General features: G+C 48.6%; 2 protein-coding genes across 3 annotated transcripts; one reads left to right on the top strand and one right to left on the bottom strand.

Moving 5' to 3' along the window:
* Positions 1-203: 203 nt before the first annotated feature.
* iars2 (isoleucyl-tRNA synthetase 2, mitochondrial) lies at positions 204-9272 on the top strand. The gene is made up of 21 exons (XM_010879115.5): positions 204-757; positions 1032-1154; positions 1311-1464; positions 1612-1760; positions 2543-2592; positions 2705-2905; positions 3007-3122; positions 3746-3915; positions 4054-4144; positions 4232-4383; positions 4562-4722; positions 4964-5066; positions 5197-5290; positions 6324-6432; positions 6514-6616; positions 6749-6874; positions 6970-7208; positions 7332-7477; positions 7596-7786; positions 7929-8073; positions 8487-9272. Exons 1-21 carry the CDS (start codon positions 497-499, stop codon positions 8630-8632), a joined length of 3030 nt encoding a protein of 1009 aa, XP_010877417.2. The 5' UTR covers positions 204-496; the 3' UTR covers positions 8633-9272.
* A 252-nt stretch (positions 9273-9524) lies between these two features.
* On the bottom strand, positions 9525-26952 carry rab3gap2 (RAB3 GTPase activating protein subunit 2 (non-catalytic)). 2 transcript variants are annotated; one of them, XM_010879111.5, is made up of 34 exons: positions 26456-26952; positions 24744-24820; positions 24463-24586; positions 24021-24102; positions 23704-23751; positions 23517-23592; positions 23307-23408; positions 23120-23219; positions 20664-20762; positions 20309-20457; positions 19779-19858; positions 18533-18622; positions 18214-18353; positions 17782-17977; positions 17422-17565; positions 17198-17280; positions 17040-17104; positions 16848-16938; positions 16544-16668; positions 15804-16020; positions 15461-15558; positions 15235-15340; positions 14972-15132; positions 14704-14878; positions 14374-14538; positions 14171-14277; positions 13617-13683; positions 13459-13529; positions 13299-13334; positions 12546-12692; positions 12112-12327; positions 11719-12027; positions 11218-11382; positions 9525-10766 (listed from the first exon to the last, which is right to left on the bottom strand). In XM_010879111.5, the coding sequence occupies exons 1-34, from the start codon at positions 26562-26564 to the stop codon at positions 10614-10616; spliced, it is 4173 nt and encodes a 1390-aa protein (XP_010877413.3). In that variant the 5' UTR covers positions 26565-26952; the 3' UTR covers positions 9525-10613. The 2 variants fall into 2 exon arrangements, with proteins under 2 accessions (XP_010877413.3, XP_010877414.3); XM_010879112.5 differs by having other exon boundaries at positions 12618-12692; positions 26456-26950.
* Positions 26953-27016: the final 64 nt, after the last annotated feature.

Here is a 27016-nt window from a genome sequence, read left to right as displayed (position 1 = left end):
TGTCTATAAACTTGTGGCCTACCACAGAGGAGGTTGCGTCTGATGATTTGCGTCTCTGATTGGGAAATTGCTAGAGTGCGGCTTTTGGGGTGTGGCTTTTGTTTTCTTTAATTTTTCCTTTTCACTTTCTTCTTGTTCTGTTTTGATAGGCCTATGTTCGTTTTGTCTGTTGCATGTATTTAAAAAGTAGCTCTTATCTCCTTGATTTTTTTCAAAAGCTTCACAATATACAGTCTACTGTGGAAGGGATATTGCATCTGATAAATGACACAAATGGGACATAGCGAGACATTTCCCGTATTAAATATATTTACCACAACGCAATTCAAGGGCAATTATTTTGTCCCTTCATTGTTGCCGTAGTTATGCTTTCTTCCGGAAGAAATACATTCAGCATTACAAGAGGTCGCGGTGGCCACAGACCACCGTATCAGAATTAACCAACAAAACTGTCTTTCTTTTTTTGTGTAGTACAAAGTCTCTACACAAACTCTCCATGCTGCTGTGCCGACTCTCCTCAGTGACCCAGAATTTAGCGAGATGGAGACCTTGTAGTACCCGGAGAGGCGCTCTACTCCACTCCGCAATCTCCTTCAACTCCAGCCGCTGTCAAAATGTCAGCTCCGAAGGCACTGTTCAGCCTAAAGCCACCCAGGGACCAGGGCAGTACCGCGACAGTGTTCTGCTTCCCCGCACGGAATTCCCCTCAAATCTATCTGGACAGAAACTCCTTGAACGGGAGATGGAAATACAACGGGTACAATTTGCTATCTAATACCTAGCTAATGAATAATGCTAACTAGATAGTTCTCCAGTAAACAACATGTTTTGTAGCCGAAGTGTCAGACGGGTTGCCAAGAAACGTCAGGTATAACAACCTAGACACATTTGCTGATCAGGCACTGTTCGACGAGTATTATTCTGTTTTGTTTTCTAGGCCTTTCTCAAAGAAGCTGACATTATCCAATTTGCATCTGTTATGACTTCACAATAATAAGTCAGTATATAGATTTTTTTGCTCCTGTGTCTAGGAGTGTGGCTTTGCAGAGCTCTATGCATGGCAGAGAGACAGGAAGTCCAAAAAGGAATACTGTCTTCATGATGGCCCCCCTTACGCCAATGGGGACCCACATGTGGGACACGCCCTCAATAAGGTACACATTCAGTGATGACACTAAAGCTGTACAATGTTGGTCGAGTCTTCATGTTTCCTACAAAGACATGAAATTGCGTAAAGTCAATGAATCAGTGTTGGCTGTCACTGGCAACACAGGCCCATTTTATGAAGCCTTCGTGCTGTTGTGTTTCAGATCCTAAAAGACATCCGGAACCGCTTCGAGATGCTGAGGGGCAGACACATCCATTATGTGCCAGGTTGGGACTGCCACGGGCTGCCAATTGAGCTGAAGGCGCTAGGCGAGCTGGGCACCTCTGGACTCAGTCCTCTGCAGGTCCGGCAAAAAGGTCAGCGAATCAGAGAAGGCACACATTTACGGGTCACTTAATGGGGATGGATGATGTATTCTGGGTAAAAAAAACAGGCGACAGCAACAGAAAGGTGTGTGTGTGTGTGTGTGTTAAACTCTCTTGTCTCTGCTCTCCTTTCTCTAGCCCGGGTGTTTGCAGAGGGGGCGATTGCTCGGCAGCGTGCTGCCTTCCAGCGCTGGGGAGTGATGGCTGACTGGGATAATTGCTACTACACCTTTGATGGTAGTTATGAGGCAGCCCAGCTCAAGGTCTTCCAGGATATGCACAGCAAGGTGGGATATATTAACCAGTGAGGCACTAAGGGGTGTAGTTTATGGCCAATATATCACAGCTAATAGCTGCTTTTTGGCACTAAGCAATGTGGTGTGCCTGGGTAGAAGCCTTAGCTGTGGCGTGCGGGTCATGTAACACACGCCCAAGCTGATCTCTTGTTACTATAAAACGGATAACAACACATTTGAAACTGTAAAAATCATACACATTTTCAATGTTACATTTGGAAATATTTGATTATAGCTGGGTGGAACAACCATGCAACTCAGTAGAAGTACTGTAAGTACATCTTACTCAAGCCAACAGTGGGATAACAAGTGTCTGGATTAGCAACCGTGCCACCCTCTGTGTGATGTACGGTCTTACTCTATAAATGTTATAGAGTTTAAACCGGCAGGAGCGATTTACCCCCTCTGGTACAGTCTCATACACCAGTGTTTCTCAAGCCTCTCCTGGGCAACCGCCGCCCTTTCATGTCTTTGATGTGCTCCAGAATTGGCACCCCTGGATCAGCATGTCTAGTAATTATCAAGGCCTTGGCTACTTGATTCAGGTGAACTAGAGTTGGTTGGGGGTCACCAGGAGAGGTTTGAGAACCGCTGTTATATGCCATGGCTTACAGCCTATCAGCTTGCAGGATTCTAACCACCTGGTTTATAATATATTACGTTTCCTTCTACTTTATTAGATTCTGTTTTTGGATCAGCCGGCCTCTCCAGAGGATCTAACAGTTTCTTAGTTTCCCCTCTACATCTCAGGATCTAACTGTTGTCATTTCTAGGGTCTGATTTACCAGGACTACAAGCCAGTGTTCTGGTCTCCCTCCACCAGGTAGGCAGTGCTGAGAGGCTTCTGCATATCTCAACTGTCCGCTACATATTTCATAACCCGTCCTCCCCTTCTCCCCCTCCATTCCTTTATTCTTCTTCTCTCTCTCCCCCAGGACGGCTCTTGCGGAAGCAGAGCTAGAGTATAACCCCCAGCACACAAGCAAGGCGATCTACGCCACCTTTGCCCTGTCCACCGTGCCCCCTGAGATGGCAGACATTGCAGGGAAGTTGGGCAGTATTTCTGTGTTGGTGTGGACCACCCAACCATGGACCATCCCAGCCAACCAGGCTGTCTGCTTCATGCCCAATGCTCAGTAGGTGTCTCTGTCTACAGACGTCTACAGACATCTACAGACATCTACAGACTGCACGTTCACTGGATCCGCTACTGAGAATACAGTTTTTTTGCCCACAGGTACTCTGTTGTTAAGAGGGCAGATGGCTCGCAGCTTCTCCTGGTGGCCACTGACCGTGTTGCCAGCTTGGCAACTCTGCTGGGCACAGAGCTGGAGAGTGTGGGCACCTTCACAGGTAAACTGGACACACACACACACAGAGACACACACACACACTGGTGATGCATGGTTCAGCTGCTTTTTCACCCACACCCCTGTCCGCAATTCCTGATAACCCATCCGTTACCGCCCTGACTGTATGGGTACAGTGAAATTCTGAAGCCTTCACCCGACTTTACACACAAATACAATGCTGCTATAACGGACAGCCTGTGCGTGTATTGCCCCATAGGAATACTTCCCAGACGACCAAAACTATTCTCTCCCGACACACAGACTCTGTCGAGAAATAAAGTATATTTGTCATGTTTTCTTGATGGCTTTGTAAGAATGTTAGACAAATAACATCAGGGAAGTACTGACCTAGCTCACGCCATGAATGACAAATACACAAAAAACAATTTCCAAAGAAAAAGCTAATTAAATATGTATAGCCTACATAGTCCGATAGAAGAACAACAGAAAAAAGGAACAGAAAACAATCGATTTTAAATGATTCTTTTGGGGCTGGGGAGCGATTGAGTTAGCTGTGCCTTGAGATAAGTGAGTGATACGTAGAGAACCATCACACACACACACACACACACACACACACACGCACACCATCTCGTCACCTGTCACTTCTTATCCCAACTCCAGGTGCACAACTTGAGGGCGGTGTGTGCTGTCATCCCACTATTCCCGGGAAGGATGTTCCATTGCTTCCTGCTAATCATGTGAACATGGGCAAAGGAACGGGATTGGTCCACACAGCTCCTGCCCACGGGATGGAGGACTTCACTGTGGCGTCAGACTTTAACCTACCTGTGGTGTGTTCTTAGCGAACTGACAATGGCAATATTCAACCTAGACGTCATTCTGTTTCTTGATAAGCCGTCCACGCAAACATTCCGGCTTCATGAATTTCCAGTGACAACTGAATGGCTGAGTGTGTTTCCCTGCTCCAGGAGTGTCTGGTGGATGAGGATGGACAGTTCACTGAGTTGGCTGGGCCTGAGCTGCAGGGTCAGCGTGTGATGGCGGAGGGCAACGACACAGGTACAGGAGAACAAACGCACCCGTGTCCGGTGTAGTTCAGCCGCTGCTTCTCTTTTGTAATCGGTTGTGTGTTCTCCTGCGCCGCAGTGATCTCCATGCTGAAGGCGGCCGGGGCCCTGGTGAAAGAGGAGGCGTGTGTCCACAGTTACCCCTATGATTGGAGGAGTAAGCAGCCTGTACTCATCAGACCCAGCAAGCAGTGGTTCATCAACATCGCCGGCCTTAAAGATAAGGCCAAGGTAGGGTTCCAACTCAGGACCGCTCATACAAACCCGGGAACGCCACTGCGAAAGACTCTTTCCGTCAGGCAGTTGCTTTCATTTCTTCGTGCTCATTCACGTGCACGCAAAACAGCCGGTTGGCCTAACCTGATTGGTGTTCCTCTATAGAATGAAGCCTGTCTTTGTGACTGTGTAGGAAGCGTTGGCAAAGGTCCGTGTGATCCCAGAGTCCGCAAGGGGCAGCCTGTTAGCCCATCTGGACAGAAGGCCGTACTGGTGTATCTCCCGCCAAAGGAGCTGGGGGGTGCCCATTCCTGTGTTCTACCACAAGGAGACAGGAGAGCCACTCATTAACAGGTTATTATACACGCACACACACACACAATGAAGGTATAACAATTGTTCACCACTACAACATATATATTTTCATGAATCCCCCAAAACTCTGACGTTGACCCCGAATGTAATCCCCTGACACCAAACATGTTGTAAGGACTGACCCAACGTTCCCAGAGTTTTCGATTCAACCGTAGTCCAGAAAGCACAGACGTTGGAGGTTTGAGATCCGCTCCGAGCGCTGTACTGTCTGTCCCTACAGACACACTGTATCTCACGTGGCCCAGCTGTTCTCAGAGAAGGGCAGTGACTGCTGGTGGGAACTGCCCCTGGGATCTCTACTGCCCCCCGAGGTGCTTCAGAAGGTGAGCTACCTTGGAGTGGAACCGAACGTGTCACTGCTCCTCATTCACAGGGCACAAACACACAGGCTATACATTATTGGTTTGATGGTTTGAGCGCTGTGTTAGGGTTAACATATTGTGTGTGTCCCAGAGTAAAGCAGGAGACCTAACAGAATATGAACGCGGTGAGGATGTGTTGGACATCTGGTTTGACAGTGGAACCTCCTGGGCTGCTGTTCTTGAAGGTGAGGCTCAGCGTTTAGCTGAACTTGTCAAGTTGGGTACGACTGACTAGCCTTCCTGGCCTAGCTGTTACACTTAGGATCCAAAGCTGTGTATGAAGGTTGCGTAATGTTAGTTAGGCCCCAGCTAAATAGTTTGCTAGGTACTCACTTACCTACTCTCACACAGACCGTAATGCTAGGTGTCTTCGTGGCACTAAACCGCTAATGAAGACTACAACATGCCAAGTCACCCCATCTCTCTGGAACAAGGTGTATTGTGGGTAGTTGATATACTGAAGTAGTGATCTTCCATCAGCACGCGGCCCTGTTCCCCTGTCAGGAACTCGCACGGTCTCACCGGTTTACACCAGCCTGTTTGTCAGTCAGGTATTGATGGAGACTGAATGTTTCTGCTGTGTCATGTAGGAAAGTGGACCTCCTCCACACAGACACATGTAAACCACAGCCAGTGCCGTGTCCCGTGTGAGTAGTTGCGTTGTTTTCAGAGATGGAGACCGTGGACGCTGAAGCTGAGTCACGGTGCAGCTGGCTCCCTGCTTCCCTGCGCTAACCTATGGTGTCAGGTTAACCCCCCAGCACGTCACCCCTTCACAGCTTATCACACGTTTATTACCTCCTCTGTAGCTCCTCTTTATTTCTGTTTCTCTCCATTGAGCTCTTGGACTCTCCACCTTTCGTCCCTTTTTTTCATCATCATGTTGGAACTCGGAGTGTGTTATGGTTTCTCTGTTAGGATTCACTCCCTCACTGCGCTCCTTCATGACTAGTCAGACATCTGTCTCCAAAGAAAATCTCCCCCCTGAAAGACTAATGGCTTAAACTTTTGCTGTTGTCTGAGGACTCTAACTTCTACCCCGAATTTCTCAATGACTTCTGTTAAAATTGCTGCGATCTCTCGCTCTCTCTAGATGTTTCCTGCCTCTGTGGAGGAAGTCCATGAAGTTTCCCTGATACTAACCACTGGACAGTATTAACTGGTTGGAGCAAACCACCTAAAACACAACAATCTCTTTCTTGGTGTCTCTTCTGTCAGAGGCAAACCGGAGGGCTGACGTGTATGTGGAGGGGAAGGACCAGATAGGAGGCTGGTTCCAGTCATCTCTGCTCACCAGTGTCGCTGTGCAGAAGAAGGCTCCCTACAAGTCAGTCAAAGACCTTCATATCTGTGTGCAAGAGAATCTGTGTTTTAGCACTGCAACGGTCTGAACACATTTCTCCCTCAGGGCTCTGGTGATACACGACTTTGTGGTCAGTGAGAAAGGAGATAAGATGTCAAAGTCCTTAGGCAACATTGTAGACCCGGATACAGTCATCAATGGAGGGGAGGTAAGAGGCATTGGGTGAGACCCCCACTTACTGGAGAGACCCATGCTCTTACCCCTGGGGGAGTGAACTGTTAGTCCTGAGGTGCTGTCCCTCAGGTCCTCATCTCTCTGTCTCTCACGGTCTTTCTCCCAGGACCCCAGTCTCTCTCCTCCCTACGGGGCAGACGTGCTGCGTTGGTGGGTGGCGAAGTCCAACGTCTTCTCCGAGGTCCAGATTGGCCCCGCCGCGCTCACCTCCGCCAGAGACAACATCAGCAAGGTGAGTCCCGCCGAGTCTTGAGGGGGGCCTGTCGGTGTGAAAGTCCTCCTCACCGACACTCCGGCGGTAAATCCTCCACCTGGCTGTGCTTCCAGTTGAGGGCCACCCTGAAGTTCATGCTGGGGAACCTGCGGGGCTTTGACCCTCGAACCCAGGCGGTGGACCCTAAGGAGATGCACTACATCGACCAGTACCTGCTACACCTGCTCCGGAACTACAGCATGAAGATGACGGACGCCTACAATGACTTTGACGCAGGCCGGGCCACGCGTCTTCTCCAGGGCTTCATCACCAGAGATCTCTCCAGCTTCTACTTCAGCATCATCAAGGACAGGTCCGCTGTCTTACCGGATGGCTTCGCCACCGATTATGACGCTGTTTTCACCGCCGCCTGGCGTCAGCACCATTGACACAGTGGTGTACGGGGATTTTAATAGGCCCTCTCTCCCCGTCCCAGGCTGTACTGTGATCCGGAGAACTCGTTGGCTCGGCGGTCCTGTCAGACGGTCCTCGCTGAGGTTCTGGACGGAGTGACGCGCTCAATCGCTCCTATCCTGCCTCACCTGGCCGAGGAGGTGTACATACACACCCCGGGACATGAAGGTGGGTGTGTGTGGGTGTGTGGGTGTGTGTGGGGGGGTGGGGGTGTGGGGGTGTGGGTGTGGGTGGGTGGGTGTGGGTGTTTGAGTGACTCTGAAAGTCCTCCTCAATTCCTCTCCAGGGGGGGAGACCCTGTTCAGGAGTGGCTGGATTAAAAGCAGCCCTGTGTGGAGAAGGCCAGGATTGGAGGAAGCTGTGGAGGGGGCGTGTGCTATAAGGGATTCCTTCCTGTCCTCTATACATGGTCGCAGCGCAGCCGAGTATGAGCTGATCATTGAGATCGAGCCTGGCCTCCTCTTCGAACTCATGGAGGTAAGGGCGGAGGTCGGTCGGTCTGTCGGTACCACGGCAGTAGCTGAGCCCTAGTTGAATGGATGTGACAGACCCCCAGGGAGCATCTCAGGGAGGCGACACCAAGTCACCTCCTCCTAACACCAACTGTCTCCTATCTCAGTCCCTGCAGGAGGAGCCTACTTCCTCTTACTCCCAGCTAACGGAGCTGATGATGTCATCGCGGACCACCCTGACCAATGCTCTTCCCCGGGACATGAATGCGGACGCCCTCATCAGCCAGGGAAACTTCCTCATCAACCTGGAGGGTGAGTCCCAGCCAAGCTGCTAGCGCTTCGCTAAAGCTAGCACCTTACCAGTACCGGCTACTGTAATAGCTACAATACTAAAATGAACCCTTTAGAGCAGGGGTGTCAAACCAGTTCCATGGAGGGCCGAGTGTCTGCAGGTTTTTGGTTTTTCCTTTAAATTGGTTCCCAGTTCAGACCTAAACAACCAGGTGAGGGTAGAAACTAACCCATTAATGACCTAATTAATCAAGTACAGGGTGAGAGTAAAAATCTGCAGACACTCGGCCCTCCATGGAACCGGTTTGACTAGAGGTTTTACCATAACCTTGGTCGTGTTCACTAGACGCCTTGCATGACGTTTACCGCGTGTGACCTGGGGAATCTCCCTTATTACAGCCCCTGGTAACCTTTCCGTCTCTCTGTCCAATCAGGCGGGGTTATCCGTGAGGACAGCGCGTATCAGGTAGCAGCAGTGCCCACCTCCATGGCCCGGTGCCCACGGTGTCGCCGGTACACTTCAGAATCCCCGGACTGCCCGTGCTCCCGCTGCCAGGCTGTCCTCACCCCAGCGCAGTGATACCCACGGCCCCCGCACCCCGTAACAACCTGCAAATTAACCCTTTAGCCCGCTCTGTCAGCTTGACCCTGGAAAAGCGGGGGGGGGTCAACCATGTGTGGATATGGGTACCACCTGACGCCGGCATGTTGTTGCTGCATGTGGCAAGGAAGGACGGTGGACAGGGTCCCAGAAAAACCAAGCGCTCGTTTTGTTCTTCTTTATTTGATAAAGATGAGAGAATTGTGTCCAAGAGCTATCCCTTTCAGGTCGATATGACGCCTTTCCCGGAGGGCAAACATCCGTGAGGGTTTCCGGGATCTTTTCTGCAAAGGGAAATGTATGGAGAGTCCGCAAGGGCTCCCATGACACAGGAGACCAAGTCCTCGGGGGGGCCACGAGGTCTGATTGTTGTTCATGTGTGTGTGTGTGGCTGTGTATTAAGAGGTTACAGGATGCTTTGGGTTTTTTTAGTATTCATTAATGTTGAAATGGACGTCATGTAACTCATGTCACTGTGTGACAAATGAAGAAGAACGGGAATTAAGTATGATTTCATGTACAGGTTATGATTCATGGTTGGAGATTTCTCTTCCATATGTTTACTTGCAAACATCTGTATAATACTCCTATCCCTGTAAACTATTGAGTCTGTTAAATAAAGAACGATCACTAAAACGTCATAATTACTATTCTTTATCACCCTTCGAACTTACAGAAAGTGCCACTCAAAATGTAACAAGACATTAAAACATCTAAAAAGTCTGTAGAAAGTATTAGAGGGTGTGTATATTGAGCTAATCAAAATGTGTAAAAAAAAAAAAAAAAGCGAAATTCATAGGGACCTACTGTACATGAATTTGCTTTAAAATTATTCAACTAAATGGTTTACAGATTAAACATCAGCAGAATGTGTAACCTGGGTTGCATATTTATTTCCGTATGGTTTATTAGACAGGAAAGAGAACATTTTGCTGAAAGTACACCCATGCTACAGCTATACATGTGCACCAGAGGCAGATGTTTAGTCTGCTGGACAACCCAAGGCCACAATATTCAGTAGTTTCTGTTCAAATGAGCATTGCACACCGTTCCTTTAACACTGAACCCGGCCCTGGACTGCTACCGTTTGGAGGTGACGGTCATGACCGGTGTTTCCAGCTTCTACCGAGGCAGAAAGAAGACCATTGCAACTCTTTATTCCGTTGTCTGTCTGCACTCATGTTTGAGATCTCAGCAGAACATAATGTACAGGCACAGCTAACGCACGGATGTATTCAGCATGTTTAAATAACCAAAAACAACAAGAGAATCAATACTGTCTGTCTCACGTAGAAATCGAACAAATAGAAGGACCTATTCATTCTACTTTCAACAGGATGTGACACATCACTAATCTGAGAGACGGGCAAGGTGTACGTATGGGTTGCTTTCTGAATAATGATATGGCACATACAGCCCCTCTGACTGGATCGTAAGTCTCAGGGAGGACACTGCAGTACGTACAGGGGCTGATCGGTTAAGCTGAGAGATAGGAACAGAAAGTCGAATGTGACACGAAAATTACATATCCAACATAATAGCCCATCAACACCCTCATATCCCCTCCAGAAATGCAGACTTAAACATTAATCCATGTGTTTCTCATTTAAGTAAGCCTAAGATGAGTGAGCATTGGATACCAAAAAAGATGAATAAAAAGCCATTTCTCTTTTTCTCCCTACAATTAATGTGAATTCAACACTAACTCAACACATGAGCCTCTCTTTCTTAATAACAGGGCACCTGTACTGTACATGATAGGAAATATATAGGATTATGGACATTTTTCAACACTAGCACTCAGTCGATCCTGTCCTGGACGCTAGCAAGGAGAGCAGGACCGGAATTACACAGAAGCCATCTAGTCTCCATTCTCTAGCTTCTAATCTCTCCCGCCCCCAGTACCCTCTCCCAGTATCTGCTCCCCCTCTCTGTCATCTCTGATCCCCCTCCCGTCCCCTCAGTCTTCTCCCTGCAGGACTTCCACAGCCTCCAGTAGATGAAGTGCCAGGCTGTACTGGCCGTGGTTTTCCGGTAGAATCTCTATAAGGCGGCTAACCAGCCTGCTGGTTCGAGTCAGGGGCACAGACTGGCATGCCAGTTCACTGGGGTCCTGGAGACAAACACGCGCACACACACACACACACACACACAGAGATCCATTAATACCAACAGTTATGAACACACCTATACACTGAATTACAGATCCACAATATGGGGGTGACAAAGAAAACTTGCTAGATGACTAGTTAAATGGTTCCCTACCCTGAAAACAGTCTTTGGGCCAAGAGAAACTGTAATCTGTATTTCTGTTTGCGTGCCATTTCAAACATCAGCTACACGTGAGTCTATCAGCTTCAGACAGATGATTTTATGGCGACACAAGTTACACCAGTGTTGAGCCTTGACGCTAAACACTGGTTAATACACGTTACTGGATGGTGATACATTATAGTTGCTTCTTCTTCGATTGCCTTGGTAATTAAAAGTGCTATAATGTTAGAACAAACAGGTTCTAACGTGTACAGGTATACTATAACATGGCACACTGAGGTCCGTCTCACCATAGCCTTGAGCCAGGTACAGAGTGTTGGTGGGAGGCGTGCCAACAGCTCCATGGCCGGCCGGGTCTGTGTCTGACTGTGGAGCAGGGAGTAGCTCAGCCTCTGGCCCGTCAGAACCAACAGCTGGGAGCCCAACACGTCCTTATCCTCTACCTCCAACATCACCTGATGGACGCAAAACACAAACACAAAAACACACGCTTCACTTAGGTAATCATTTGATTCATTTGCACACAGGGCTGGTTCGAGGCATACGCGACCGGTTAAGCCCCCCCACCGCTAGGGGCCAACAACCGCTAGGGGGCCCCCAAATCAGATTTTACATAGGGCCCCCAAAAGGCTAGAGCCGGCACTGTTTGCACGTATCACCTTCCGTAATATAGTTCATGTTTTTGTCTGTCTCACGCGTTCGTCCCTGTTAAGCGTTCCTTTCTCTTCTCATGTTACTTTGAAACCATTAACCATGTGCACTGAGGTACCAGCCAGTGTTTGATGACCTACCTGCTCTGCCCGGGCGTCCAGGCCATGGTTGTACAGCTCACAGACCAGGTGCCTGAGCAGGATGTCGGGGCTGACCTGCAGCAACAGCCCCAGGTCCAGACACAGAGAGGGCCACGCCTTGTCCCCTGACCCACAACCCATCTGGGCGGCGGCAGGATCCTCCCCCTCCCCAGCCTCCACCTGGGTCTTCACCCAGGCGTTCAACACCCTGAGGAGGAACTCCTGCCGGATGGAGACCAGGCCAGGGTCCATGTCTCCACTGGGCATCAGCTGGATGGACGCCAGGTCTCTGAAGAAGGCATTCTTACCCTGGAAGAGGAAGAGGCTTGCTGTGAAGACACAGTACGAGATGTTCCTCGGTGTTGGTTGACCCGGGCGTGCGTTTGGCCTCACCTTGCTGTCGAAAAGGCTGAGTGGTTTGACTCGGAGGCCGAAGGTCATAGCAGCGTGTAGCAGGGAGGCCAGGAGACAGTGGTGTTGTACCAGGGGGTAATGAACACCCTTCTGCTCCAATGCCAGTTCTGCTATTGAGGCAGGACCCTCCGCCCCCCCCCACACTTCCTCCACACACAGCTCCGGAGGGGTCACCTCCTCCACCCCAGAGTCCGCCTGAATGGGGGAGGGGCAGAGAATAACCAAGGAGCAGTACTCTCAGATTCACCGGCGCACCTACCACCTATGCATGGACAAACTATCGCGTGAGTGTTTCTGTTTGCGGCAGGAACGCCACATGGCTGCAAGTGATCAGATCTCTGGCTAGCAGGTCGGCGTGCACATTGCATGCTGCCCCTTGTGTGCATACACGCTGCATGAGGAACACGCTTTACCTGTGCAGTGCTGCAGGTCAACCTCTTAATCTGTCCAACTGTATGGATCGATCCGTTTTTTTTAATCTGTACCTCCATCAGAATCTGTAGCAGCCGAACGCAGGAGCCCATGAATGACGTCATGGCGGCGTCTCCCATTCCCACGTCCTGAATACGCAAGACACAGACAGACCACAGACGTGTCACACAGGCTAGTGCCAACCGTCGCAGCGTAACAAGACCCAACAAGACGCCCGGATATTTAACTCAGACCTGGGTTAAAATACTTTCTCAAATGTCTCCATTGCTTTCTCATACATTAAAAATGACATTATTTCATTGCGAAAAAAAAGAAAGAAAAGTAGATTCATATTTTAATTGATTTGAAAATACCTTTAGAATATAGCTGACACTGTCAGCTCCTACATACACCCGGGACACAGAGCGGACATGTAGCCAGGGCACTGGTGTGAACACCGCAGCTCTTAAGATAAGTGTCCTGGGATGGATACCTGTTTACTTTACCACTGATATTTAGACCAGAGGGAAGAGTGGCCCTTACAGCACCACATCATGAATGGAACCTGGCCTCCCCCCTGAACAGTTTCAGAGACCAGCCGGCTGTGGGATGCAGGATGCCCATGCGGCAGATGTTTTATTTTTCATAATAAATAAATAAATAACCAGAAAAGACCAGATACTCAAATATACACGTATGTAAACCCAGGTCTGTTTGGATTTAGCTATATAGCTGAAAACCGCCGAGATGCTCACCCTTCGACACAGGCGGTCTTTAGGGGCCTTTCCCACCTGTGGAGAGGAAACCACAACGGATGACTGCTTGGAGCATTTTACAGAGACCTGATGGATCATGATCATGAAGCACCATGCGTCAGAAACCTCTCCCATACAAGCACAAACACATTCAGCTCACCTTTTCTACGAGGAAAGCAGAAGCTGAAAAACGTTTAACGATGAACGTGTTCCACATCATTGAGGAGATACCTACAAGAGAGATAGAAGTTGTCTTAAATCACAAACCACTGAGAGACAAATTGAGGACAAAGTGTACATTTACTAAAATAGTCTTACCCAGTTGGATGTGAGGACTGGAGACTAGCTTCAGATGTTCCACAGCCCAACACAGATACCTCCCCTCCTGCCAACAGACAGAGAGAAATAAACAACATGTTTTACACCTTAAATCATATGTAGATAGGTGTGAATGGATGAATGTGATTGTCTGTGTAAATGTGTATGGATGTGTCTATATAATTGTGTAAGGTTGTGAGTGTCTGTGTAAATGTGTATGGATGTGTCTATATAATTGTGTAAGGTTGTGAGTGTCTGTGTAAATGTGTATGGATGTGTGTGTGTAAATGTCTATGGATGTGTGCGCCTGTGTAAATGTGTATGGCTGTGAGTGCCTGTGTAAATGTGTATGGATGCGCCTGTGTAAATGTGTATGGTTGTGCGTGTGTAAATGTCTATGGATGTGTGCGCCTGTGTAAATGTGTATGGCTGTGAGTGCCTGTGTAAATGTGTATGGATGCGCCTGTGTAAATGTGTATGGTTGTGCGTGTGTAAATGTCTATGGATGTGAGTGCCTGTGTAAATGTGTATGGATGTGAGTGCATCTGTGCAACCTCTGGGTCTTTGTTCCACTGCACTACATACTCCCAGCAGCAGTGGGCAAACAGCAGGTCAGGAGAGAGGGAATCTGGGAAACGCTGACATACAGACACCAGCAGCTCTAGGGTGAAACAGGACCACTCTGTTAATACCTCAACAACGAACACAGCTCCATGTGGAGGAATCGTCTTTAGTGTCCAATGGGGAACCCACTCACCTGCTGCCGTGTTGAAATCTGCATCCTCGTGGCTCTTCTCTCCCTCCCCCTGGAGTGGCTGTTCTGTGGTGTCAGTCTCCCCCCTCTGCTGGAGCATGTCTTTTAGCTGTCCAGGGGCCAGGGCCTGCCTGAATACCCACTTAGCCACACTGTCTGCTATACCGCCTAACAGTGACAAAAACGAGGAGCAGAATGGCAACAAGTCGCTGATGTGTTTAAATGCCATAAGCAAAGTTTCCCCTCATTACTCCAACCAATCCCAGCCCTCTGATATTCCTTTAATTTATTAATGTAAGGATTTTTGTACATCTTCAAGTATCCATCCAGTACCTCTGCCACCCTCCAGCAAGGATTTAACTGAGCAGTGTGGTGTGGCACCCCCTGGTGATCCCTGAGGGGGAGGCATACACAGCAGTGTCTGCAGAGCCAACACGTCCTCTAGCTGTCTCACACACACCGCCCACTGTTCCAACTCCAACGACACCGCCTCCCACTCCGACTGGAACTAAAACACACGCGCGCACACTCAGGGACAAGGCAGAAATGACAAACGGACACTGAGTGGATGAGTCCTTCATGTGGACGGGGTGTGTGTTACCTTGGCTTGGGCCAGGCTGGTGATGTTGGCCTTGGCAGCGTGGTGAGACACTATGGCAGCCAGCAGGGCGGCTGCGGCACTGTGGGACTGAACACACGCAGATCGCACCTGCTGCCACCAGGGGGAGACACACTGCACGTCCCAAGACTCTTCCACCGCGCCTAATGAGACGAAGAAGAAACACCCATCGCTGAACTGTAGCTCTACCGCTGACCGCTAGCGGCCACGCGGCAAAGACCACAGCCGGCGGAAGACGCGCTCACCTTTCATAGAGCTGAGTGCCGTGAGTAGAGTGTGCAGGTGCCTGGCGGTGTCCGGTCGCTTCAGCACTTCCTTCTCTCTGTGTAGCCAGACACTCAGCAGCAGAGACTGATGGCAAACGCACACACACACATTGAATTCAATTTCAAACACACAGTCAATACTTTCTCCTACACCCACATCTCTCTCTCCCTCATTCCTCCTCAGGCCGTACTCCCCCACACTCACCAGGAGCTGCTGTGGACTGATCCCTGTCTCCTGCAGTTTATCGCAGACCTTCTGTAGAGGGACCTTTCCTGTCAGGCAGCCCCAGAACAGGAAGCTCCCTACAGGGAAGGAAAAGTCAAACCCGTAACGCACCGATAGATAGTAAGCATGTCCTGTGTAGCTCATTTGGCAGGAGCGTGGCGTTTGCAAACGCAGTGTTGTGGGTTCGATTCCCACAGAGGGACAATATGAAAACATATGTAGATAATGCACTCACTGCAGTCTGCGAGATGACTTAAAGGTAATGTAAATGTAATAGCGTGTCTAATGTAGATGTTGTTAATAACGTGTGTTTGCCCCGTACCCAGCTGTGTCCATTCTGCATCGGGCCCGGGGGCCACACTGATCTTCCCTCCCTCGCAATCCATCTGGGACAGAAAGGTCTGGACAGGAAGTGATGCGTCGGGGGAGTCCTGAGCGAATGAGACGGAGTGTCGAGAGCCGGAGGTGAGCTGTGTGTAACGCTGCAGGGTGATGGAGACACGGGCCAGTTCCTCCTCCAATCCCTCTGCACCCTCCCACTGGAATCAGGGAGGCAGAACAACAAGAGTCGTTCCAGACGTCTTAACAGTGACAGCTGCTGTCAAATCAGCATCTGCCTGCTGTTTAAAATGAAGCAGGTTTATTTAGTCTCAAAATGATGTATGCATGTTCAGTGTGTGTGTGTGGTGGTTGTGTACTCCACAGGTTCAGTGTGTGTGTGGTGGTTGTGTACTCCACAGGTTCAGTGTGTGTGTGGTGGTTGTGTACTCACAGGTTCAAAGTGTGTGTTTGTGGTGGTTGTGTACTCACAGGATCAGTGTGTGTGTGGTGGTTGTGTACTCCACAGGTTCAGTGTGTGTGGTGGTTGTGTACTCCACAGGTTCAGTGTGTGTGGTGGTTGTGTACTCCACAGGTTCAGTGTGTGTGGTGGTTGTGTACTCCACAGGTTCAGTGGTTGTGTGTGTGGTGGTTTTTTACTCACAGGTTCAGTGTGTGTGTGGTGGTTGTGTACTCACAGGATCTGTGTGTGTGTGTGTGTGTGTGTGGTGGTTTTTTACTCACAGGTTCAAAGTGTGTGTTTGTGGTATCCACAGTAAAGTGGAGCTGGTGAATGTCTGTGTAGAGCTGGAGCAGTTTCAGCTGGGAGGAACACAACTGAAACAACACTTCATCTACTGCCTCAGGATCTAATAACACACACACACACACACACACACACACACACGACACACACACACACACACACACGACACACACAGGCGTTAACAAACACAAAGGCATTAAGATATATAGTATTTATATACAAATATCTTCTGTGCATGATTCTAATATTCCTTCTCCAGAAACATCCAGAAGCACAGGGCACCTTGGGCCTTGAGACTGGCCAGTAAGGAGCCAGTGATGCTGGTCAGACAGGAGACAGGCGCACTTTTATTGGCAAGCAGAGACTCCAGAGCCTGAAGGACAGAAAGAGCAATAAGGAACTGTGAACAAAGTTTCCCTGGATGTGCTGACCTCTCTCTGTGGGTGGGTGTGTGCGTGTGTTTGTGCGTTTGACCTGTTTCTTAATGGCAGGGTGTTTGATGTCCAGCAGTATACTCTGGGCCTCGCTCTCCAGTATATCTGGGGAGAGACAGTCAAATGTAAGAGCTGTTCAGGTTATCCCTGTTTCCGTGGTACCGTGCCCCCAACCCCCTCATCTTTCTGTGGTCATACCAGGGTCCAGCTCCCGGTTCTTCAGAAGCGCGGTGAGCCTCTTCAACAGGTGCATGTCCTTCGCCCTCTCACTCTTCTTGTCACTGAGTCACGGGGGAATGGAATCACAACAGACTTTGGCAAACGACTCCATACGTTGGCTCTTCCAGGGGAACGCACTCCTGCCATTCCGCTGCTGCCCCAGACTACAACGTGCGCACGTGTGTGTGTGTGTGTGTGTTCACCTGAGGGCCAGATGGAAGGGGACGGTGATTGTGCGGAGGGCTCCGGTAGCAGGGTCAAACAGACACACCTGTTGTGTGTGGAGCTGCCAGCCCTGACTGGTCACACTATTAACTCCCATCAGACGGTAGCCAGCATACAGCAATCTGGTGTTCACATACACACACACACACACAAACAAACAAACAAACACGACAAGGGAATGATTACAGGTTGTATGGTTTAGATACACATGATCAGAACTGTGTTTGTCTCCCTGTGTGTGTGTGTGTGTGTGTGTGTGTCTCCCTGTGTGTGTGTGTGTCTTCCTGTGTGTGTGTGTGTGTGTGTCTCCCTGTGTGTGTGTGTGTGTGTGTGTGTACCTGCAGTGTTTCCCGACAGTGAAGGCTCCTACTCTGGGGCCCTGCTGTGTGCCCCACACCTCCAGGATGCCTCTCCTCGGGGCGTAGATCACCAGGAACTGGGCGTGGCGTCGTGGGAGGGGAGCTGAGGGGGAGGACTCGCGCTCCCCTCTTCCCTCAGACACCTGTACCCAACCCAGCTGTGCGTCCCGGTAACCTGAGGGGCGGAAGGGCAACGGAGGACCACCTCAGAACTAGAGAGACGCACCGAGGGCTTTCATTGGTTTCATTACACATCTGATCTGTGGCGTATTGTCGGGTGTTAACGGGTGTTACCGGGTGTTAACGGGTGTTAGCGGGTGTTAACGGGTGTTAGCGGGTGTTAGCGGGTGTTAGCGGGTGTTAACGGGTGTTACCGGGTGTTAGCGGGAAGCAGGCGTGTCTTTCTCTCACCCTTCCACATGCGGATGGCAATCCCTCGGCCAACGTCCAGCAGCATGACCCTGCCGAAGTCGTCCGTGACCCCGGCCAGGGTGTTACAGGGGGACAGGCAGATGGATTCGCCGTGACGGCGCGAGTCTGGGAGACCAAATCTGTGTAGGAGGACGGGCAAGGTCGGTCAGTTTAACGTCTGACACAAACCGTGTTAGACATTCAAACGAAGCCAACTGAAAGCAAACTGATTGAGTTAACTGGAAGTGACGCTGCACGCAGCAAATCGTGTGCACAACAAAAACGTCTTAGCTCTTCTAATTAGTGACGCGTTGCTCACCTGACTGCCAGGGGTGTGGCAGGCTCCACCTTTGGCCTCTGTTTCTGAGTGGTCTCCTCTTCACTCTGTTTCTTCCACCCCAGCCAACCACTGACAGACAGAGACAGGGTGAGAGAAAAAGGGAGAGCATAGAGGAAGAGGGGAGAGTTAAGAGAGATCATAGAGACAGAACAAAGAGAGAGCAAGAGAGAGAGAGAGAGAGAGAGACAGACAAGAGAGAAAATAGAGAATAAAAAAGCAGAGGGAAAAGAAAGGTATTACAGAAAATGAGGTATTACAGAAGAAAGGCAGAGTAATAAGAGAGTAAAAGGAAAGGAAGATGAAAAATCCAGAGTTGTCATTAATGAGATGTCAAATCTGGTATAAGGTTCTTCAAAAGCACCAATCAGAGACATAATAACACTTCCAAGGCATTAAATATCCCCCGCAACACAGTCAAGTCCATTGTTAACGAATGGAGCGAATAAACCAAAACCATAAATCATTCTAAAACAGGCTGTCCTTAAAAACTGAGTATTCGGGAGAGAAGGGAACAGGTCAGGGATGCCACTTAGAGGGCTACGGAAAGGGGTTTCTTCCACGGCTGAGCTGGGAGACACTGGGCGTACTGCAATAACTTCACAGAAGTCACCATGATGGGATAGTGGCAATTTTTTTTTTTGAAACTAACAACAATTGTTGGCTAGAGTTTGACAAAATGCATGTGGAAGACTCTGAGACCAAGTAGAAGAAGATTTTATGGTTGGCGCAAGCCTAACAATGCACATCATCCTGAGAACACCATTTGTACCATGAAGCATGTGGGTGGCAGCATCATGATTTGGGGATGCTTTTCAGTGAAAGTGATAACAGCTATAATTGCTGCCAAATGAGCCTCTACCAAATATTGACTAATGAGCGTGAATACGCAATAATTTATTTTCTGTTTTGAATTTGTAAATAATTTAGGAAAGTTGTAGATTTTATTTTTCAATTTGCCATTCTAAATTTTTGGTTTATGATCTGTGGCAAAAACAAATTAAATCAATTCACAATCATATGGTAACGGAATAAAATGTGGGAAAGTCAAAGAGGGGTAAATACTTTAGAAAGCCACTGTATAAAATATTGAACTACTGGGTGTTCTGTGAAGCTGCAGAAATGCTGGTTCATGATTCAGCGAAGACACACACATACATACACATGCACACACATGCACACACACACACACACATTTGCAGACAAAAAGGGACACAAAAACACCTACCTGGCGGCACTGAATAAGGCTGATGTGAGTTTGCTGGCTACAGCCAAAGCCACATGGGAGAGGAGGGGCTGGGAACTGCCCTGGAGAGAGAGGGGAGCGGTGCGTAAGCTGATTCTGTTGTCTTGGGTAAGAGTAACAAAGACATTTAGGGCTTGTTTACATTACTCTACATTTTCCGAGACATGTGGAAAAAGACTTGCGACGCTATATTATTTTATTGTGGAAATTTTCATATATCAATACATTAGGCACCACCTTCTGAGGTAGTGTGCAACATTTTTTTTGGATAGTGTTCCCCCCAGAAATTTGCAAGAATAAGGACAACTGTCTTGGACACAGTAACTGTGAACGGCGCACGCTTATCACTCGATTTTGGACTGACGGCCAGTCCTACCTGGTACGCCCTGGACAAGCCGGTGTAAAGTCAATGGAAACGTTTCAATTCTCTCACTCGTAATATAAACCAGCCCTCAGTCAGAACGTGCATGAGGTGAGAAAAAGACGGCCCCCGGGCAGCCTCCAACCCACACCTCTATGGCGTAGTAGAAGCCTGTGTAGGGCCCTCCCCCGACCGTGATGTGCTGACTCATAGCAGGGGGGTTGCCCTTCACGGATGCATGGAAACCCCCCAGGATAGACGCGTTCTTCATCTGGTCAAACACACACAGTGTCATTATCCCTGGGGAGGGACAGAGAGAATCCAGTTAGTGGGGTCCAAAAGCTTTATTCATCCTATTCATCCAATCTGTTCCTCTCATCTTCCTCTCTCTCTCTCTCTCTCTCTCTCTCTCACCCCCTGTCCACCTCCTGCCCACCCCCTGCCCCACTCCTGGCCCCAATCAATCCACACGTCCATCTCTGACCCCCTCTTCGCCTGTCTCTCACCCACGCTGCTGTGGTCTACGATGGCATCCATGTCCTGAAGACCCCACTTCTTATAGGCCAGAGGAGGAGGCTGGACCACCTCACTACCAGCCGCTGCAGCTGAGGAGGAAAGAGAGAGCCAGGGAGAGAAACAGAGGGGAGGATTAAAAGTTAGGGATTAAGAGAAAGGGTTTGGAGGAAGAGGAAGTTAAGGAATAGAAAAGTGTAGAAAAGATGAGTAAAAGTTGTGGAGTAATAGTATAGTAAAATAGTACACTAAACCTACTACACTGATACTAGGTGTCAAAGACAAGCTTGTGTGCATGTTTTAGTACCTGTATCCTTCTTGGCAAACTCTGTCAACCCAGACAGCAAATACAGAATAAAGTTTTATTACTATTATAGAACAAATACTGTGGTACTACAACTAGTTTTACTACTAATACAGATACTAGTACCACTACTGCTATTAATTTTACTTTAAAGTACTACCACTACTACCACCACCACCACCACACCTACTACTACCACCACCACCACACCTACCACCACCACCTACTACTACTACCACCACCACCACCAAACCTAAACTACCACCACCACCACCAAACCTAAACTACCACCACCACCACCACACCTACTACAACCACCACCACCTACTACTACAACCACCACCTACTACTACTACCACCACCACCCCTACTAATTCCACACTTACTACTACCACCACACCTAAACTACCACCACCACCACCCCTACTACCACCACCACCTACTACTACCACCACTACACCTGCTACTACCACCACCACCACCACACCTACCACCACCACCACACCTACCACCACCACCACACCTACTACTACCACCACCACCTACTACTACCACCACCACACCTACTACTACCACCACCACCACACCTACTACTACCACCACCACCACCTACTACTACCACCACCACACCTACTACTACCACCACCACCACACCTACTACTACCACCACCACCACACCTACTACTACCACCACACCTAAACTACCACCACCACCACCCCTACTACCACCACCACCTACTACTACCACCACTACACCTGCTACTACCACCACCACCACCACACCTACCACCACCACCACACCTACCACCACCACCACACCTACTACTACCACCACCACCTACTACTACCACCACCACCACCTACTACTACCACCACCACACCTACTACTACCACCACCACCACACCTACTACTACCACCACCACCACCTACTACTACCACCACCACACCTACTACTACCACCACCACCACACCTACTACTACCACCACCACCACACCTACTACTACCACCACCAACACCTACTACTACTACCACCACCACCACCACACCTACTACTACCACCACCACCACCTACTACTACCACCACTACACCTACTACTACCACCACCACCACCTACTACTACCACCACTACACCTACTACTACCACCACCACCACCTACTACTACCACCACTACACCTACTACTACCACCACCATCACCACCACACCTACTACTACCACCACCACCTACTACTACCACCACTACACCTACTACTACCACCACCATCACCACCACACCTACTACTACCACCACCACCTACTACTACCACCACTACACCTACTACCACCACCACCACCACACCTACTACTATTACCACCACCACCACCACACCTACTTCTATTACCACCACCACCTACTACTACCACCACCACACCTACTACTACCACCACCAACCTACTACTAGTACATTATTACTACTCCCGTCCCTAACAGCCTAATATTACTACAAAATCACCATTAACAACCTAATATTACTAATACCACCACCAACAACACAATATTACAACTAATACTACTACTACCACCACTTTCTTGCATGCACAGCCCGCTTCAAACCCACCCACAGTATTTCTATAGGAATTCTCGATTGACAGATGTTCTTTCTCCTGAATAATTCCCTGGTACAATATGGAATTAAAGGTTGACTCAATTATGTCAGATTGGCCAGGCCCTGAGGCAGCAAAGCACCCCAAACCATAATGCCACCACTTCCATGCTTTATGGTTGGTATGAAGTTATTCTGTTCAAAGGCAGTGTTTTGTTTTGGCAAAACAACTCAACCTTTGACTCATCTGTCCAGAGCATATTGTTCAAGTAGTTCTGTTCCTTACTCAGGTGTTGTCTGGCAGACACACACAGAGACACACAGAGACACACACACACAGAGACACACACACACAGAGACACACACACACAGAGACACACACACACACACAGAGACACACACACACACACAGACACACACAGACACACACACACACACAGACACACACAGACACACACAGACACACACAGACACACACAGACACACACACACACACACACACAGACCCACACAGACCCACACAGACACACACTGGCACGGTGAGAGAGACAGAGCAGTACCTCGAGCCACTTGGTTTCTGCATGCACGTAGAGACTGAAACAGGCTGAAGCCATCGATGGTGACCAGGGCTGCTGGGTAGAGTATGCTGAGCTCCTCGTGCTGGCAGAGAGACAGCGGATCATAAACATGGTGCCAAGACCCCAGGCCCACATGACGGTCCGTGTGTGACGTGTGCTACAGCCGTACCTGCTCAGTTACCCCAGGGTGGCGAGGGATCTCGTAGGTGCGACACTTAAGCCTCAGGACACGGTCCTCGTTCAACAGCTGGGCTAAGAGTAGGACCCCAGTCTGACCAAACGCACAAAACCACAGTCAGAAAACACCACCGCTACCCCAGCAGCCAGAGCCCCCAGGGACATTCGGCAATCCAGGTAACACACGCCAACGGTGCTGTACCTCGGTGTAGAAGCGAACATAGCCGGAGGAGAAGCCCACTACAACACAGGTCCAGTCTGGCCGGCCGGTGGAACTCCTGAGTGCACAGATACACGCACAGACACGCACAGACAGATTGGGTTACAACGTATCCATAGAACACAGACAAAACATACCCTGATATTCTCACACACACAGGGTGGCTTACCTCTTCTGACTGGCCAGAGGTATACATATGACGCTGCTGATACTCTCCCTGTGGACGGACAGACGGACACACACACACACACACGTTCAGTCAGTCTGGAACCTCATTTCATTTTTGTGTTGTCATTCCTTGCCTTCTCAGCCCTCCTCCCCCTGTTTTCTCTCAGCACTCCTCCCCCTGTTCTCTCAGCCCTCCTCCCCCTGTTCTCTCAGCCCTCCTCCCCCTGTTCTCTCAGCCCTCCTCCCCCTGTTCTCTCAGCACCTGTTCTCTCAGCCCTCCTCCCCCGTTCTCTCACCCCTCCTCCCCCGTTCTCTCACCCTTCCTCTGTGCTGAGAGTTCCACTCCAGGATACAGCCAGATTCATCTCCTCTCTGCCTCCGTCATCTGTCCGCCACTTCACTGCAGGGGAAGACAGAATGTCAGCACATGCGCCCCCAATCAACAGCAGTGTATCTGTGTCATTGGAGAGTGCTGATGTATTTGGGAACATAAAAGGCATTCAGATGTGAAGAGCTACAATGGCATTGCGCCAAGGAAAACCAGTGTTTTCAGTCGAGGACTTTGCTTTGCGTTCCTAAACGACTGCGCAGTCAATCGTTGATTGACTGCACTAACAGTTCAAATAATTTGAAGCTGTGACTTCCCAGCGTGCAACCAACTGGCTTTCAGTGGGTTGTTCACTTACTAAGACTACATATTCTCAAGTTATTAGAGCATGGTATGTATGTTTAAGATATGTCTGTGTCTTAGGGGACATACCCGAGAGAAACACAGCCTTGTGGTTTTTGGCAATGACCATGAGGTCAGAGCAGGGCGACAGAGACACCACACAGTCCTGCAGCCAGGGGGCGCTCACGGCTGCACTGTCCGCCTCGTCCATGCCCTGAGGAACACAACAGGGACTCAGATGGCTCTGGAAGGGTGCGATCTGATTCAGTGTTCAGGACAAGGGCATAATGAGGAACGTTCAACTGGAAGAGAGGCTACTGGGAGCTAGAAGGGGGAGTGAAAGGGAAAGAGTGCCGAGAAAACAAGCTAACCGTGTTGCCATCTTCTTCTTTGGCCTCAGGGTTATCCCACGAGCCCCAGTCTGAGTCATCCCAGGCCAGCTCATTCTCTGACGAAGAAAGAGAGAGAGAAGGCAATCACAAGTAATTAGGGGTTGAAATCATCAGCTTTAAAATAGCAGGCTATGATACTAAATGATTATTCAAATTAGATGATTCATGACACACACATACACACAAAAATACATGCAAGAGCGCGCGCGCACACACACACACACACACACACACACACACACTCAGACAAACATATTTGTCAATATTTGAAACTGATTGGCTCAAACTAATGGAGACTAGCATCAAGGATAAAAGAAAAGGGATTAAGTTGGAGATGCTATTAATATCAGTGAGTGGGAGGAGAGATATTGACAGAAGTCACATTGATAGCCAATGTGTGTCTGTGTGTGTATACATATACAGTTATATAGTTAATTCATATACAATTTGTGCATATTATACATACATACAGTATCTCACAAAAGTGAGTACACCCCTCACATTTTTGTAAATATTTGAGTACATCTTTTCATGTGACAACACTGAAGAAATGACACTTTGCTACAATGTAAAGTAGTAAGTGTATAGCTTGTATAACAGTGTAAAACTGCTGTCCCCTCAAAATAACTCAACACAAAATATCGACACTTTGGGCCCAATTTGGACATTTTCACTTATGGGTGTACTCACTTTTGTTGCCAGCGGTTTAGACATTAATGACTGTGTGTTGTGTTATTTTGAGGGGACAGCAAATTAAAAATGTTTACACTCACTACTTTACATTGTAGCAAACTTTCATTTCTTCATTGTTGTCACATGAACAGATATTATCAAATATTTACAAAAATGTGAGGGGTGTACTCACTTTTGTGAGATACTGTATACATACACACACACATACATACATATATATGTATAGTAAGCATGAACTGTGTCTGTGTGTGTAATATACATGAACAATGTATTTGTAATATCCATGTATAATGTACGTCTTCCTTTGTCCAGTATTATGCGGTAACCTGCTCAGATGCCTCCTGGAAGATGACTCATAGCACAAAGGGCAAATCCCCCTCCCTCCGCCTCCCTCCTTCTTGCCATCCCTGTCTGCCTCACGCTGGTACTGCGGAGCAAATTGGTTCTCCAGACTTCACCTTCCGTACAACTTGCGCATAATAGCTATCATTTTGTACTGTATTATTCATGACGTGACGGGATATTGATTAAAGATCTACGTTGGTATGTGTGATGTGTTTACATTCCGTGACCTAGCATGTCTACAGTAGCACTTACAACAGGGGGGGGGGGGGGGGGGGCATAAAGTACGACCTCGAGAGCTGTCAGATTCTACAGGCAAGAATCTCAGGTGACGTCACCCACACAAAAATGATAATTGAATGTCCACTGAATGATCAAGAACACTACACTATCAATAAGTTGTGCTAATTGTTACTAAATTGGTATATTTCTCACACACACACACACACACACACACACACACACACACACACACACACACACACACAAAGTATACGACATAGTCCTGCAAGTCTATAATAAATTGTGGAGGCTACTCTAGCAAGCTAGTAATTGCTGTGTGAGCACACAAGTTGCTCATAAATTAACAGCCACATATGCAGCAACCTACAGTCAGTACCAAGCCCAAATCTGAACATTACTGTGATACAATTTACCTGCTTTCTTATCCTCTGATGGAGAGGTATTTTGCTGGTTCTGGAACAAAAACTCCCGGACTGCTTTGAGTTCTTGGACCCGACAGAACTCGAGCAGGCAGCAGGACATTTCGACCCCGTCCCGACCAGAGCGGATACAGGGAATTAGCCAGCAATAGGCTAGCTAGTTAGCAACTGCAGTCCAACAGGGAAACAACAACGTTGCAGGATGATAAAGTTAGCTAGTCCTAATCTAGGAGTACAGTACTGAGACAAGAGTCCAAAGCGATCCTTTCTGTTGTTATCCGTAACAGTTTCCAGAGATGTCGTTAGAACAATAAATGTACTCTCTGTTACTGTCAGATTTCACTTATCCACCCTTTACTTAGTGTTTTGGTGATGACACATCTCTAACCGTAAAATACAATACCAAGAAACGTTTACTGAGACATACTGTGTATGTCGCCCTCTATCATTCAGGAATGCAACTGCAACAATAAAAATAAGCTTTGTTCAAGATCAGAATGCAAAACACCTACCGCTCGTTTAAAATTGATCACTACTTTGGGGCAGTTAAACTAT

Source organism: Esox lucius, chromosome 15 (genome assembly GCF_011004845.1).
Source record: "Esox lucius isolate fEsoLuc1 chromosome 15, fEsoLuc1.pri, whole genome shotgun sequence".
Classification (NCBI taxonomy): domain Eukaryota; kingdom Metazoa; phylum Chordata; class Actinopteri; order Esociformes; family Esocidae; genus Esox; species Esox lucius.
Note: the sequence above shows the minus strand (reverse complement) of the source record. Positions and strands in the feature narration are given on the sequence as shown.

What these genes read in the sequence shown, in the direction of transcription:
- rab3gap2 (XM_010879111.5), bottom strand. Translation starts at nt 26,564, where the DNA reads ATGTCCTGCTGCCTGCTCGAGTTCTGTCGGGTCCAAGAACTCAAAGCA. An exon ending in TGCCATCCGCATGTGGAAGG is followed by an intron (nt 17,978 to 18,213) that starts GTGAGAGAAAGA and finishes TCCGCCCCTCAG; the next exon opens with GTTACCGGGACGCACAGCTG. An exon ending in AGATTTCAACACGGCAGCAG is followed by an intron (nt 14,278 to 14,373) that starts GTGAGTGGGTTC and finishes GTTTCACCCTAG; the next exon opens with AGCTGCTGGTGTCTGTATGT.
- iars2 (XM_010879115.5), top strand. Translation starts at nt 497, where the DNA reads ATGCTGCTGTGCCGACTCTCCTCAGTGACCCAGAATTTAGCGAGATGG. An exon ending in TTCTGGTCTCCCTCCACCAG is followed by an intron (nt 2,593 to 2,704) that starts GTAGGCAGTGCT and finishes TCTCTCCCCCAG; the next exon opens with GACGGCTCTTGCGGAAGCAG. An exon ending in ACACACCCCGGGACATGAAG is followed by an intron (nt 7,478 to 7,595) that starts GTGGGTGTGTGT and finishes ATTCCTCTCCAG; the next exon opens with GGGGGGAGACCCTGTTCAGG.